Source organism: Parasteatoda tepidariorum, chromosome X2 (genome assembly GCF_043381705.1).
Source record: "Parasteatoda tepidariorum isolate YZ-2023 chromosome X2, CAS_Ptep_4.0, whole genome shotgun sequence".
NCBI lineage: Eukaryota > Metazoa > Arthropoda > Arachnida > Araneae > Theridiidae > Parasteatoda > Parasteatoda tepidariorum.
In genome coordinates, this window is record NC_092215.1 from 19,449,089 (window position 1) to 19,466,731 (window position 17,643).

A 17,643-nucleotide genomic window follows, 5' to 3' on the forward strand; every position below is an offset into this window, starting at 1 on the left:
TATATATATATATAAAGGGTAAATCGTAATCAACAACCATAATATATAATTTTGGAAATTTAAAAAAAATAGTTTAAAAATTATGCACATTAGGAGTCAGAACATGATATTTAAGTAAAAGAAAAGAAAATGTTATCAATATCAGACAAACCACTATTGAGAAAAGTGGAATTAAAAAAAATCAAAGTTAATTCGATTGTCTGATGAAACTTGAAGTTGTTCAGCGTAGTCACCTTTTCCTCCACTCGGCAATTAAATAGGTTTTGATACTTTAACTTAGTCTTTCTCGCGGATAAATCGATAAACTTTGATAAGGGTTTCGTTTCTTCATTGCTTAAAAATTGATTTTTAGACCCATAATGTGCATAATTTATGGATATATTTTTAACAAGGATTTTAAACATATATTTTTAGGGCTGGTTATCAAGAAACGGAAATTTAGAAAATACGGAAATTTAGTTTAAAAACGTTTTACAAATTTGCTAATAAACTATTGTCTTAATGATAAAAACAAATAAATAAGAGCGATAAACAAGCTTCGTGATATAATCAACTTGTGAAGAAGCGTTAGCTTATTTAAAAAAAAATATACATTATTAGAAAAAAGGGTTAAATTAATGGTCTTAGAAAATAAGGTTAAATGACAAATTTTTAATTGTTATTTTACCATTTTCAACCAAAACAGTTAAATAACCGGGAGAAAAAAACTATGGCATTCAAACTGTTAACAGTAAGATAAATAGTTAATTGATTGTTCTCACCTATTACGGTTAAACGACCAGAATTTTATCCGCCTCAGTTAGGTCCACCTTTATGAAACTGCCTAGCTATAGTTGAGCACATGCTATAGTTGATGAGATGATATAGTTGGGGTCATGCTATATGGGGACATGTTCGGTTCATTTGACAATACAAAATTCAACTACAACTTAACTTCAATGTCCAGTTAAATTTCATTTTTCTGACTTTGAAACCACACTAGTTGTAAAAGATTTCAAAACCGTAAAGGTAAAGAAATGTTCCTAATCGTAAACTTTATGGTTAATCGAATGGACATACTGATTCCGGTTATTTTAACGTAATTTTAGAATGAAAATTCCAACAAAGTATCTGATAATGAATCTGACTACATTTATATATTAAATAAAGACGTGTACTAACTACATGTTTTTTAAATTTGATTTAAGAATAGTTTCTTATTAATATAATAACAAATTAAGCTAGTTTTCCCAATTTTTAATTCGAGTTTAAGCTCTGCGTGAAAAGAATATGAAATTTTTTAAAAAAAAACTTGACAATTTTAGCAAACAATTTTAGAATGAAAATTCTAACAAAGTATCTGATAATGAATCTGACTGGATTCATATATTAAATAAAGACGTGTATTAACTACATGTTTTCTAAATTTGATTTAAAAATAGTTTCTTATTAATATAATAACAAATTAAACTAGTTTTCCCAATTTTTAATTCGAGTTTAAGCTCTGCGTGAAAAGAACATGAAATTTTTTTAAAAAAAAACTTGACAATTTTAGCAAACAATTTTAGAATGAAAATTCCAACAAAGTATCTGATAATGAATCTGACTACATTTATATATTAAATAAAGACGTGTACTAACTACATGTTTTTTAAATTTGATTTAAGAATAGTTTCTTATTAATATAATAACAAATTAAGCTAGTTTTCCCAATTTTTAATTCGAGTTTAAGCTCTGCGTGAAAAGAATATGAAATTTTTTAAAAAAAAACTTGACAATTTTAGCAAACAATTTTAGAATGAGAATTCCAACAAAGTATCCGATAATGAATCTGACTGGATTCATATATTAAATAAAGACGTGTACTAACTACATGTTATCTAAATTTGATTAAAAAAAATAGTTTCTTATTATTATAATAACAAATTAAATTAGTTTTCCCAATTTTTAATTCGAGTTTAAGCTCTGCGTAAAAAGAATATGAACATTAAAAAAAACTTGAGATCATAAGATATTTTTAAAACTGTAATATCTCAATCACTAAAGGGAAAAAAAAAACAATTACTTAGTCTCATCTTTTCATGGTTCACAAAATCATAAGTGAACCACGAATAAAAACTGTTAGGCTTAATTTTATTTATAACTGTGCTTAAAAAACTGATTCATATCGGATTTATTGCTATGAATATTCAATTCCGTAGTAATATACTTTTAAATCCAACCCTGAGAGCTATTGCATCAAGCATTCAAACAAACTCGTCACCGTTGAGAACTACATGAGTCTGCCTAATCCGCATTTGTGTTATTTAAGCAGGCAAAACTACTAAATCCTCCCACGATTAGCTCAAAAGTATGGGATTAGCAATCCATAATTCTTTTACCACTAGTGATATTTTATGTTAACACTGTGGTGGGTGCGAAAAAATAGAATAAATAAATAGAATAAATAGAAATAATTAAAAGTTTAATAATTTAAGTCTGATTATGACAAAATTCCTTAAAATTTTAATTAATGAATGTAAAAAGAAAATATTTTTAATTATTGACAACATGCCAAAGTCTACCATTTTTGCAGCAGACATTTCTGAATGTTTAAAATTTATGTGCTCCATCATTTTTATTACCCGGGTTCGCGAGGGCTCGCCACCCGATGAGGTGGTCAGGTTTGAATCTTAGCAATGACTGGTCGATACGAATTCCGCACCCGGCTCGCACTGACAGCAGTGCTGACGTAAAATATCCTCAGTGGTAGACGAATCATGGGTTAGAGTCCTCTTACCACCAGGCTAACCTTGGGTGGTTTTCAAAGTTTTCTTCTTTGTGTTATGCAAAAGCGGGTTAATTCTATCAAAAAGTCCTCCACGAAGGGAAACTTCTCCCAATACTAGATCCAGGAGTTCCCTTGTCTTCTGGATTGGGTTCAAAATTATAAGGTTACGAAGATGAACATTGGTAATCATAAACTTAAAATTGGGTCTACTGTTCAACGGTGGTTATAAAATAAAAAATAAAAAACCACTATGTATAAACCTCGGTGGTTCAGGGAATAGAGCGTTCGCCTCCCACTGAGATGACGTTAGTTCAAAATCCAGCGAAGGTCGATGGATACAAAATCCGCACCCTTCTCGCACCGACCACAGAGCTTAAATAAACTATTCTCAGTGGTAGATGGATCATGGGTTCGAATCACCTTTCCGTAGGGTTAACCATGGGTAGATTTCGTGGTTTTCCTATCCATGCAACTCAAATGCAGGCTAGTTCCATCAAGAAATCATCCACGACGGTTAGTTTATCTCAATGCTTGATCCAGGAGTTCCGTTGTCATTTGGGTTGGGTAAGAAATTATAAGGCTATAGCGTTGTACATTGATAGTAGTTAACTCAAAACTGGGTCTTATGTTCAACGCCGTTTATAAAATTAAGTATAACCACTATGTATTTGAATATATCTATGCAAACGTATCTCTAAAATAAAAATTAAATAAAAAATAATGATAAATCTCTTAAGAAATATGAAATCAAAAAAATACTTAAAACAGCTTTTCTTCCATTTCTAAGGATATTTTCCATTAGTTTGGTCATATATGCATACTGACTTTTAGAACAAAACCTTTACGCGTCTGACTTACTATAAAATCATAATAAGTTCTTAAATTTTACATTTATAAGGGACAATAAACTCTTCTTTTTCTATACATTCAGAAAAATCAGTTTAACCTTGAACCATATCGCTACTGTAAAAATAATTCCGGATGAAAATTCCAGTAAAAATCCATTTTTACCGTAAAATTTTACGGGTCAAAAAAATCTGATATACCAACATTTTTATATACAGTAATATTTACTGTAAAATCACCACTGTAATTAAATAAATATTACTGTAAAAATTGCGTGTAAAATTTTTTGATAAAAAATAAGTTATAAGGTAAAAATTGATTTTATACTAGGAATAGATTTTAAGGGATTTTAAGGGACATATAGATTTTAAGGCAATTATATGGATGCTGCACTCAGAGTGTGAGTGTCAGTCTTTTTTACCCTAATTTTTTCAGTATACCTTGAACAAAAAAATCGGTGTGAATTTGCTTCAACCTCAATAAAGATGGTAAATTAAGCCACGTTTCCATTTTAATTTGAAACACAATATGGAAAAATTAAGTTAAAAGACGTAAGATAATATGGTTTAATTTAGCGCCATATTATAAGTTGCAGCAAAATTGAAAGATATTATTAATTCAACATACTCTCGAATCTTCAACAATGTAGCCTGTTGCATAAAGCTACCGAAAGCAAACTAAATAGTGGAGCATCGTTTATACGACGATCACTTATACGACGTTTACATTTATACGACGTTTTAGTGTTTTCCCAAATCATTCCTATTCTTTTTAATGTAAAAATATATCGTTTATACGACGCACAGAATCGGTTATACGTCGATTTTTAGATTTTGTTCTTTATCTAATTTTTTTTTTTTTCTTGTGTATTTTAAAAAAGGGCGGAATTTGCCAACATGAATGATACAGAAAAGGGTGTCAACAAGAATGCTTGGATGACGACCGTAATTTTTACTAGATGACTGAAAAAACTAGACAATGTTATGAAGAGGAAAAAACGAAAATTTTGCTATCATCGACCCATGTCCAGCGCACCCATCGATACTAATTATTTTGGAAAATGTAAAAGCTCTCTTTTTTCCTGCAAATTGCACAAGTGCGCTTCAGCCATTAGATTTGGCCGTGATTAGAAATTTAAAATTGCATCATAGAAAGCAGTAACTTCAACTCGCTATTCAAAGCATTGTAGAGAATAATAGCAAGAAAATATAATTGAAGGTAACATACATTCAAATGGCTCACTGCAATTTTTCTCCTTTGGTTATTTGTTTGTTTTGCTTTGTCTAATTTAGAAATTTATGTAAATCAGCACGTTAAACATTAAAATTAGCTGAAAACAGAGTTAGTTTCAGTTTTAGAAGTAAAAATCGATTATACGACGTTATCGTTTATACGACGTTTTTCGGTGGTCCCTTCGGCGTCGTATAAACGATGCTCCACTAAATATAACAAAACGAACTGGCATGGAAAATTATTTCTGCGTGCTTATTTTTTTCGTATCAATCGAAAATAGAAATTTTTGGAGACAAAAATTTTCATTCATAATAATTGTAACTTTATATTATGTACTTATTAGTAACAATAATGTATCATTTTCTCAGAACTTTATCACCATGATAATCAAAACAAAAACACCAACAAAAAATTATAACCAAACCTTATTTTGCATAGTTTTAGTTAAATTTTATTCCTATTATTTCTTATAGGAGCAATAAAAATAAAAAATGCATCAATATGCATATTTTCTTCCATTTATGTCGAATAATATAATGAATGGTGTAAAATAATTGCTCGTTAGACTTGATAAGTAATAATAAAAACTATCTCTTTATTTTACATTTAGTAGCCGTAGAAAATTTTTATTTTTTTAGTCGCTAACATTAAATCAAAGCAATAATAAAATGTAAAATTTTATAACTTACCACAATTTTATTTCCGTTATTCATAGACATATTTTCTCTCATATCAACCAAAAATTATGGTTTTAGTAACAAAAACTTTGCGAAATGTTGTAAATTTTTCCCACAAAGCAATAAATTCTACTTCTAATTTCCTGTTAATCACTAAATTCGAATTCACTTTCAGTAGTAAAATTTTATTTTTCTAGTCCCTAACATTAAATTAAAACAATAATAAAACGTAAAACTGTATAACTTACCTCAATTTTACTTCCGTTATTCCTAAGCATATTTTCTCTCATATAAACCGAAAATTACGTTTTTAATAACAAAATAATTTGCGAAATCGAGTAAATTTTTTACAAAAAGAAACAAATTCTACTATTAATTTTCAACTAATTACTTAATTCAATTTTTCTACTTTATGTAGTAAAATATTATTTTTCTACTCTCTAACATAAAATCAAGACAACAATAAAACTAAAAATCGTATAAGCTTTCCTCAATCTTATTTCTGTTATTCCTATGCATATCTTCTCTCCTCAACCAAAATGTATTGTTTCAGTAACAAAATCTTTGACAAATATTTTCACATGAAGGAACAAGTTTTATTTCTTATTTCCCACTAATTACTAAATTATACTTTTACTAAATTCTAATTTTACTAATTACTAAATTATATTTTTACTAAATTCTAATTTTACTAATTACTAAATTATAATTCTTTAGGTAGTAAAATGTTTATAGTAAATGTTTATTCTTAAAGTAGTAGTAAAATTAATTGACTTTAAGTAGCAAAATGTGTTTTTCTTCTAGTCCTTTACATAAAATCAAAACAACAATGAAACTTATTAACTTACCTAAATCTTATTTCTGTTATTCCTATGCATATTTTCTCTCAAATCAACCAAAAATTTATGGTTTTATCAACAAAATATTTGCCAGAATGAGTAAATGTTTTACAAAAAGCAACAAATCTACTTTTAATTTACAACTAATTACTAAATTCAAATTTTCTTCTTTATGTAGTAAAATGTTATTTTTCTAGTCCTTTACATGAAATCAAAACAATAATAAAACTAAAAATCGTATAAGCTTACCTCAATCTTATTTCTGTTTTTCCTATGCATATTTTCTCTCATCAACCAAAATATATAGTTTTAGTAACAAAATCTTTGCCAAATATAGTAAATTTTTCACATCAAGCAACAAGTTTTGTTTCTAATTTCCTACTAATTACTAAATTCTAATTCTTTAAGCAGTAAAATTTTATTCTTAAAGTAGAAGTAAAATAAATTTACTTTAAGTAGTATAATGTTTTTCTTCTTTCCAGTTCTTAACATAAGATCAAAGTAACAATAAAACTTAAGATCGTATTAACTTACCTCAATCTTATTTCTGTTATTCCTATGCATATTTTCTATCATATAAACCAAAAATGTACGGTTTTAGCAACAAAGTCTTTGCAGGATTCAGTAAATTCTTTACAAAAAGCAACAAATTCTACTTTAAATTTACAACTAATTACTAAATACAATTTTTCTACTTCATGTAGTAAAATGTTATTTTTTCTAGTCCCTAATATAAAATCAAAACAATAATAAAACTAAAAATCGTGCAAGCTTACCTCAATTTTATTTCTGCTTTTCCTATGCATATTTTCTCTCATCAACCAAAATGTATAGTTTTAATAACAAAACCTTTGCCAAATATAGTAAATTTTTCACATCAAGCAACAAGTTTTGTTTCTAATTTTCTACTAATTACTAAATTCTATTTTTACTAAATTCTAATTCCTTAAGTAGTAAAATGTTTATTCTTAAAGTAGTAGTAAAGTTAATTTACTTTAAGCAGTGAAATGTTTTTTTTCTGGTCCTTAACTTAAAATCAAAACAGCAATAAAACTTAAAATCGTATTAACTTACCTCAATCTTATTTCCGTTATTCCTATGCATATTTTCTCTCATATCAACCAAAATTTTATGGTTTTAGCAACAAAATCTTTGAGTAAAATTTTCACACAAAGCAACAAATTCTACTTTATATTCTTGAATAGATTCCTTCAGTGAAAAACAATGCTATGTTACGATGTACTCAAATACTCGTTGACGATCGACTATAAAGTTCATTGTTATTGTTCTTTACTTGATGATAATCTGTGATGGACTGTGTTATGAATGAAACGCATGAAGATGAGCACTTTTCTTTTTTTTTCTTTTCCCGTTTTTGGATTCGCTCGGCTGACTGCATTACGATTGACACTAACAGGTACTAGCGGCCTTTTTCTTTTTTCTCTCAAGATATACAAAACGAAATTATGCCTTCCCATGTGTGAGAAGTGCAAGAAAGTGTTCAACTGGGAGTTTTCTGATACAGATGGGTAGTTCGGTTGATTCTGCTCGGTAAAGTGTAACTTTAGGGAAAATTCATAATTCAAAATAAGTTTGGGAAGCTCCGAAAACAGCATATCTGAGGTAAATGTAGCGGAAAAGGTTGAACCAAAAGCGGAAGAGTTTCTTCCAAATGATATGTTTGATTTAATGCATAGAAGAAAAGAATTTTATCATTTCAATCAAGGTGGAGGAAATAATGTTATATATGTAGTAATCTAAGGATTTTTTGCATCATTGTTTGCTACTTGATAGATTAGAGTAATATAAATTTCGCAGCAACATTGTATAACTTTTTTTATTAACAAATTTTACCTGTTTTGACCTCTGAAAGTTCATGTTGCTTTGTAATAAATGATGTTAATTTCTTCCCTTTTCTTGATTTCACACAGCGATTACGTTAAATGTCTATCTTGGGAATATGTTGCATTTAATTTAGTTTTTATTTATGATTACTAGTTTGTAAAATAAATTTAGCAGTAAAATAAATTTAGCAGTAAAATAAATTTAGCAGTAAAATAAATTTAGCAGCAACATTAAGCAACTTTTTTATAAATAAATTTCACTTTCCTTGACCTCCGAAAGTTCATGTTGCTTTGCAACAAATGATGCTAATTTCTTCCCTTTTCTTGGTTTCATACAACGATTTTGCTAAAAGTTAATCTTGGGAACATGCTGCTTTTAATTTAGTTTCGACTTGTGTTTATAAGTTTGTAAGATGAATTCAGCAGCAAAATTGTGCAACTTTTTTTATAAATTTTTTTTTCCTTCCATGACCTTTGAAAGTTCACAACAAATGCTCTGCAACAAATGATGCAAATTTCTTCCCTTTTTATTTTTTTTTTTTAATTTTTAGTTTTGCACAGCGATTTCGCTAAAAGTTAATCTTGGGAACGTGCTGCTTTTAATCTATTTCCGAATTGTGTTTATTAGTTTATAAAATGAATTTAGCAACAAAATTGCACAACTTTTTTATAAACAAATTTTATTAGCATTAACCTCTGGGGTTACCTACTTTTCTTGGTCACTTCCTTTTTCTTAGCTACTTCCTTTTTCTTGGTTACTTCCCTTTTCTTGGTTACCCACAGAGATTTTCTCTTTAAGGTCAATTTTGGAAACAAAATACATTGCATTTAGGTTTGACCTATTATGTTTATTAGTTTTAAAACTTATTTGTATTTATTTTTCATCTTTGTTTGCTACCTGATCGATCAGAGTAAAAATAAATGTGGTAGAAGAATCGTAAAATTTTTTTTATCACCAAATTTTGCATTCATCGGCCTTTTAAAGTCCATGCTGCTCTGCAACAAACGATGCTAATTTCTTTCTTTTCCTTTTTTTCATGCATAGATTTTCGTGAAAAAGTCAAAAAAGCTCAATTTTGTGAACATGCTATGTTTAATTTATCTTTGACTTTTGATGTTTAGTAGTTTAAACACTTGCCGGATTTTCTTTCAGCATCTTCTTTTGATAATTGACAGTTCTTTACCTGCATTGACCTCTGAAAGTTCGAGTAAGCTCTCTGTACTAAATAGTGCTAATTTCTTTCTTTTATTTGGTTTTACACAGGAATTTCATCTTAGGGTCAATCTTGGAAACATGTTTCATTTAATTTAGGTTCGACTTATTATACTTATTCACTTAATAATGTATTTGTATTATTTTTTTCGCATTTTCGCTTACTACCTGAGAGTTCAGAGTAAAATATATTTGGCAGCAATATCGTATAATACCTTTATTGACCTCTGTAAGTTCATGTTACAGTGCAACAAAATGGTGCTAATTTCTCCCCCTTCATTAATTTCGCGAACAGATTTTCTCAAAAGGTCAATCTTGGGAGCACGCTATATTTGATTTAGCTTTGACTTAATTTATTTAATAGTTTGAAAACTTATTTAAATTATTTATCGCACCTTTGTTTGCTCTCTGCACTGTTAGAAAGTTCAAGAAAACATTAAGGTAAAACAACCGGCAGCAGTTTTCCATCCATTCAACAATCAAGTTTATGGTTAGGAACATTTCTTTATCTTTACGGGTTTGGTAACACCCGTAAAGGTGAAAAAATTTTAGGTAATAATAATAAGGAGAAAAACGTGAATTCAAAATTAAACGGTTTCGTAATTGTTTGCAACTAGCATGATTTAAAATCGCAAAAAGGAAATTTAACTGAATATTGGATTTGGGTCACGTTAGACTTCTCGTTAGGCAATGGACATTGTAGTTAGGTTGTGGTTGAGTTGTGTTTTGTCAAGTGAATCGTGGAAGGGAGCTTAATTTGTTTATCTAGTGGCTCCATTTATCGAGAGAAATGAAAAATACTAGACTTTTTGTGCAAAAGAAGCACTGAGGTACAGCCATTCATGCGCGAAAGAAAGTTTCGTTTTTCAAAAGTCCTGGGTCACCAAATGAGTACAGGACATTGAAAATCCTCATGTGTAAGGAATAAAAAATACCGTGGTGTCATCCCTGGAATTTAAACCCCTGATCAGTCGGCCATGGGATTGATAGATAAGCCTTCTTGGCTAAAGTATGAACCCAGAAACAAGGAACTAAGTGGCTTCGTAAGTTGCCCACCACACACTTATAACAATAAGATTATTTGGCATCCGCTGTTATGTTAAGCATCTGATGGTGGGAAAAAATGTGAATTCGCAATCCTTATCACATGGCTTAGCTTCCAGCTTTCGAAGAATGTGAGCTCAATTCACTTTATCTCTGAGCCTTGCTGACGTTGATAAAATGATGGTTATTTAATTGTATTAGATAAAAAACAGTCAATAAAATTTTTTTTCTCACCGTAAACAGTTTGAATTCCATCTTTTTACGGTTATTTGACTGCTTTGGTGGAATATGATAAAATAACAAATAAACTTGTTAAACTAATTTTTCCGTGAAATTTCTAACAGTATGAGTTTAATACACACATCGTGCAAGTTTTTTAATTATCAGTTCCAACCTACACTGACATGACTAAAAGATCATGTTGTTTTGTTATAATGTTACTAATGTTTCGATCTTTTCTTTAAAAAGAAAACTCTCACTCAGATTTTCTTGAAAGGTCCATCTTTGCAACATGTTATACTTAATTTATATTTCATTTATGATATTTATTAGTTTTGAAACTTATTTGTAACTTTTTCGCGTATTCCTCTTCTACCTAGCAGATTAAAATAAGTTCAGTAGCAATATCGAGTAACTTTTTCCATTGTCAATAAGTGTTTTTTAGTTATATTTAACTTAGATTCCAGTTACGAAGTTTATAAGTTTGAAAACATATTTGTATTCATTTTTGCATCTTTGTTTTAATTAAAGTGAAATAATTCAGTAACAATATCCTGGGACTATTTTTGCTTCAAAATTTTGCCTTCATTGACGTTTAAAGTTCACGTTGTTCTGCAAACAATGATATTAATTTCTTTCCCTTTCCCAAATTAGCTAACATGTTTTTTCAAAAGGTCAATCCTTGAAACATGTTATATTTAATTTAAGATATTTATTAGTTTGAAAGCATTTTCACTGATATCACATTTCATTGTTCTATTGTTATTGCAATTTATCCATTGATCTTTCTATTTGTTTGTGCATGATATATTTTTACTGCTAGCAAATGTAACCTTTAGTAACTCTTTTTCTTTGATCTCTATTGATCACATATTAATTCATCAAGTTCTTTATATTTATCTTTATTATTTAAATGTATTATGCATACAGATAAGGTTAAAATAATGCACACACAGTTTTTCTTAACTATATGGGAAAGCTAATACCTCTTGCAAAGCTACGTTTAGAAAATCAGAGGTTTAAGATAGTGAGTAAAACATCGATGATCATTTTTTAAGCTGATTATTTAAAAATTTTTTTTTTAAGTTTAAATATTTGTATACATGATTGAACATGCACATACATAAAATGCATCTTCATCAGTGCGTCTCTTGAATAAATTTTGGCAAATTTTAAAAGCACTTTTATCGAAAAAAAGATTTTTTTGAAAGGTTATATCACGATTTTTATCGAATGAAATTTTTTTTAAACCTGTTTATTCCGCGTAAAAAGAGTATGACGATATTAATTATGGAATTATAATATAAATAATTAGCATGATATTTTGATTTTTGTGAATATTATACCTATTTTAAGTTGTTCGAACATGTTCGAAACATTTGAATTTTACTTCGATTGTAAGTATTAAAAAGTCCATAATGAAAATCTAAAGGGAGAAAAAAATTCTGGTAAAGTTACAGTACTGTGAGGTAATGACATTTTTGGTTAAAAAAACATAATTTTGGTTAATAAAACCAAAATGAACGTTATTAATTAACGTACAGTTTAAATAGATAAAAAAAAATAGAATTCTGAAATAATTTTTAATCCAACAATCTTATCACAAAATAACCTAATATTTCTCTATTCCACTATACTTAATACTTCTGAAAATTTTACCTTTCCTCTATTTTCATCATTTTTATAACCGTCGTTGAACAGCCGATCGAATTTTCCGTTTACGGCTACTAATGCTCAACTCCGTAGCCTTGTAATTTTGAACCCAATTTAGAAGACAAGGGAACTCGTGGATCAAGTAGTGGAAGAAATTTGCCTTCGTGGAGGACTTTTTTGATGGAACTAACCCGCAATTGCGTTACAGGAAGAGGAAAATCACGAAAACCTCCCACAGTTAGCCTGATGGTAAGGGAACTCTAATCTATGATCCCTCTACCACTGAGGATAATTTACGTCAGCACTGTAGTCGGTGAGATCCCGGTGCGCAATTCATATCGACCCGCCATGGCTGGGATTCGAACCCGGTACACCTCACTGGAAGGCGAACGCTCTATCCCCAGAGCCACCACAGTTCTCCGCAATTGCTAATGAAATTTATTCCTTAATTATCGGGGTTCCGCCAAAAGAAGGTCGATCATTTAGGGTTCCACAGCAGAAAAAAAAACCGCTGCTAGATTTTTGGAATTGTATTTTTGCTAAAATATAAAATTCAAAAAAGTAGTTTGATAAATGTTTTTCTTTTTTTCATGTAGATTTAAAATTTATCTACAATTGGTTTTGTAAATTAAAGACATTTTGATATTGACTAACTGTTGTTTTAGAAATAAATAACAGTAAATAAGTGCAAATTTGAAAAATTATTCTTTGGCTGTGAGCCGTGTTTGGAAACTTTTACCTTTAACGCAGAAAAAGACATAGGTGTTTCATGATGTATTTTATAATCGTAAATTATTAAAATGCTAAATATAATATTTTTCACTTATTTTGAACTAAATTAATAAAAAATAATGAAAAAAGTATTTTAATACTTTTTCCCGATTTTTTATAAAACATATTTTCAAATATGTGTCATATTTTTCCGATTTTTCCGTATATTCCGATATTTTTCCGATTTTTTATGAAACATATTTTTAAATATGTTTCATATTTTTCCGATTTTTCGGTATATTCCGATATTTTTCCATATTTTCCGATTTTTTATGAAACATATTTTTAAATATGTTTAATTTTTTTCAGATTTTTCCTTATATTCCGATATTTTTCCGATTTTTTATGAAACATATTTTTAAATATGCTTCATAAAAAACCGGCGTCAAATTGATAAATACAATTCAAGAACTTTTTTTAACAAATGTGAACACTATTCAAATTCAAATGAAACAGATACTCTTTTGGGTTTTGAAAATGACTCAAAATATTGATTTGGTCAAAAAGGCTTATTTTCTTAATTTATTTTGTTATCTACTCACGCACCTCAAATGAATCATCTCACGAAATGGGAAAAACCACAGATATTAAAATAACTGACAAAAAAATCAATTCTAAGGTAATAAACTTTTAGTCCGTAGCATTGCTTTTAGATTTAAGTTTTTACAGAGCGCAAAATAAAAAACGGACCACCCTGAATAATTTTTGATTTAATGATTAGATCTTCACGTTTTAGAACTCAATCTTAAAGGCTCGAGGGGGTGACTTGAAATATGCTAATTATTTACCGCAGACGTTATTTTAAGTAACGAAATCAGAAACGAAAACGTACTTTCTCTGAATAAACATTCCTTTTTTTCTAACGGGTTCGGATTTCTAACCCTCAAAATATAGGGAGTAGCTTTAATCTGGGAAATATAGTCACTATAGTTTGTTCAGGAGAACGGTCTAAATTTTGGACCCCTTAATGTTAATTTTACTTTTCACGTATCTCGCGAATTTTTCGAACGGTCTAAATTTTGGACCCCTTAATGTTAATTTTACTTTTTACGTATTTCGCGATATCTCGCGAATTTTTCGAACGGTCTAAATTTTGGACCCCTTCATGTTAATTTTACTTTTTACGTATTTCGCGGTATCTCGCGAATTTTTCGAACGGTCTAAATTATGGACCCCTTTATGTTAATTTTACTTTTTACGTATTTCGCGGTATCTCGCGAATTTTTCGAACGGTCTAAATTTTGGACCCCTTAATGTTAATTTTACTTTTTACGTATTTCGCGGTATCTCGCGAATTTTTCAAACGAATTGAAAAAAATTTGCGCACAAATATTAAACACGTTTATCCTAAGATAATCCCATGCAAAATATAGCTTTTAGTAAATATCTATTATTTTTTATTATTTTATTTAATAACAGTCAAATAATTTTGAATTGTTAAATATACAATTTTTACATAATTTTAAAGATTGAAATTTTAAATGGCAAAATACAAAATTTGAGCAAAATCGGTTAAATAGTTCCTGAAAAATCAAGAGATTTTGAAAAAGTCATATTTTTTAAATTCGATTTCTTAGGAACTGTCTGATGAGGAACTGAGATTTCGCTCAAATTTTGTATTTTGCCATCTAAAATTACATCCCTTAAAATGAAACTGTATACTTTACTATTCAAAAACTTATCGACCATCATTAAATAAAATAATAAATAATTACTAAAACTTACATTTTACATGGGACTATCTTTGGATAAAGGAATTTTATAATTGTGAGAAATCCGAATCCATCGGAAAAAGTTTGGAAGAAGATCTAAAATTTATTTATTTATAATTAATTGTATAAGATATAGCATTTTGAGTAGTAGTGTTATCGTGAATGATAGAAATCAAGAGAATGTCGACTTTCACTGGTGAATGTCCGAAATATTTGTAGTATCCGATCTGATACTAATTTATTCGTTGATATTACTATATTTATTCGATATTTTAACATTTGCTGATGATAGATTTGGAGAAACATCAGTGTTTGGAGTACTGATTAAATGCATACTGGGCAGTGGCAATTGGCTTTTAAAAACATTGATGTAGGGCATACCGGGCAAATGCATACGAGACAGTGGCACTTAACTAGATCTAGTATATATTTCGGACATTTACCAAAGCGACTATGTGATTGTTAATATTCACCGTTGCAAGTCAACAACCACCAATTTTGGTCATTTACAGTAACAGTTGTGATAATTTATTATGACCTACGCGTGAAGTCGAGCAATTAAAGATAGAACAGTTGAGTGTTTAGAGTTAATAAATACTATTATTACTTAAAACAAGTATTTACAAATCATTAATTAGAGTTAATAACAATTATTAATCTTAAAATTAAAAACTGATACTCATTAAATAAAGTCATTACTAATTACATAATGTAACAATATCACAAAAAACCGTAATCCACAAGAAAACATTAAAATCTACGAACAAATGAATTACTTTTCTAATCTATGGATTTTGAAGTACTAGATTGCAATCTTCATGATTTGAGCTGAATACTTAAGGTATTGAATTGAAAGAGAAGAAAGAATAGACAGTAAAAATTTGAAATAAAAATCACCGAAATTGAAGGGCAGTTTCATTAACTTCTATTCCTTGTGGTAATTTCATTTGATAACAGTTAAACAGTCAATCCAATTCAGAGTTTCCGACTACTAATGTTCAACTCCGTAGGTTTGTTATTTTGAACCCAGTCCAGAAGACAAGGAATCTCTTGGATCAAGCATTGGGAGAAACTAGGCTTCATGGATGACCTTTTGATAGGACTAATCAGTATTTGTTTCATATGGAGAGGGAAAAAATCACAGAAGCCTCCCACGGTTAACCCGACGGCAATGGGAGATTCTAACCCATGATCCGTCAACCACTGAGGATATTTTAGGTTAGTACTGCGGTCTATGCGAGCCAGGAGATTTCGTATCAACCAGCTACCACTGGAATTAGAACCTGAGTCCTCTCATTGGGAGGCGAACACACTATCCCCTGAGCAACCACGGCTCAACTTAAAGTTATTTTATTTTATTATATTTTATAACCGTCGTTTAACAGCCGAGCCAATTTTTGGTTCTACGACTACTAATGTTCAACTCCATAGCCTTGTAATTTTGAACCCAATCCAGAAGACAAGGGAACTACTGGATCAAGTATTGGGAGAAATTTGCCTTCGTGGAGGACTTACTGATGGAACTAATCCGCATTTGCGTTACATGGAGAGGAAGACCGCGAGAACCTCCCACGGTTGGCCTGACGGCAAGGGGACTCTAGCCTATGATCTGTCTACCACTGAGGATATTTCACGTCAGCACTGTGGTCGGTGCAAGCCGGATGCGGAATTCGTATCGATCAGTCATCGCCGGGATCGAACCCGGTTCACCTCATTGGAAGGCGAATGCTCTGTCCCCTGAGCCATCGTGGCTCAAATTAAAGTAATTAAGGAATTTGAAAACTGCCAACTTAGAAATAATGCATACAACAATTCGATCTATGGATAAAAAAATAAATTACCCTTAAACAATTGCTCTAGATAGTTAATAATTTTAAATTATTAATAATTAGAAAATTATTCATCATTTTGTTTTCTATTCATTTGAGTTAATTTCTACCATTAATAATCAAATCTAACAATTACAACTAATTAATAAGAGTTAATTACTATTTATCTTTTATTTGAGCAAAAAACTACTACTCATTAAAAGTTAACAACTAATAATGTTCTTAATCATGTCAACAGAAAAAAGTCTACCTACAAGGAAATATTAAAAATCAACGAACAACATAATAATTTCTGATTTAATAATTGGACTTTTGTGTTCTAGATTGTAGTCTTCATGGTTTGAATAGAATACTTAAGATTTAAAAATGAAATAAATATTTGATAATCACTAAATCATTTAAATTGAAACAATTAAATTATTACAATTAAGTCAATTTAAATTTAAACGAAATGAGAATATCAGATTCCCAGTTTAATAATTATAAAGCTATCGATTTCAAAATGTTTTAATTTAGCAGCGAAAATTTGTTAAAAGAAAGAAAAGAAAAACCCTTTATTTATTTTGGAACACTAATAGAAATAGGTAAATAAAAAACGAAAGATTCCACTTTAAGCACTTTTATTTTTAGCATTTTGAGTGATGAGGAAGTTGCACTTGAACTCAAAAATAAGATCCTTTTTTCCGATGTTCTATTAAATCTGTTAAGAAACAGTTTAAGAGTAACAGTTATTTTAATAAATGTGTTAAGCATATATGAGTAAGTTACTTTTTAAAAGTAACGAGTAAAAGTATAAGTACTTTAAGCAAGAGTAACGATAGTAAAAAGTCTTGATTTTTGAAAGTAACAAGAAAAGAGAACAAGTACGAAACAAAAAAAAGTAACGATTTTAAATTACATTAAGTAACCGTAAATTTCATTAAAAAAATTTATTTAAAATGTATTAAATTTTAATTTAAAGGTATAAAACATTAAAATGAAGGAAAATGTTACAAATTTCTATAGAAATAGTGC

The 17,643-nt window shown here is 29.3% G+C and overlaps 1 protein-coding gene across 5 annotated transcripts in view; it reads right to left on the reverse strand.

Annotated features, from left to right (window-relative positions):
* CRM (Collapsin Response Mediator Protein) overlaps window positions 1-17,643 on the reverse strand; it is an 87,625-nt gene that overhangs the window by 44,252 nt on the left and 25,730 nt on the right. Inside the window, exon 1 of one of the 5 annotated variants that reach the window (XM_043040294.2) lies at window positions 7,419-7,570. The exons of the other annotated variants lie outside the window; for them this stretch is intronic. Coding sequence (XP_042896228.1) covers window positions 7,419-7,460 — 42 coding nt within the window. The 5' untranslated portion in view covers window positions 7,461-7,570. Of the gene's footprint in view, window positions 1-7,418; window positions 7,571-17,643 lie in introns of those variants that run through there. 5 annotated transcript variants of the gene reach the window in all.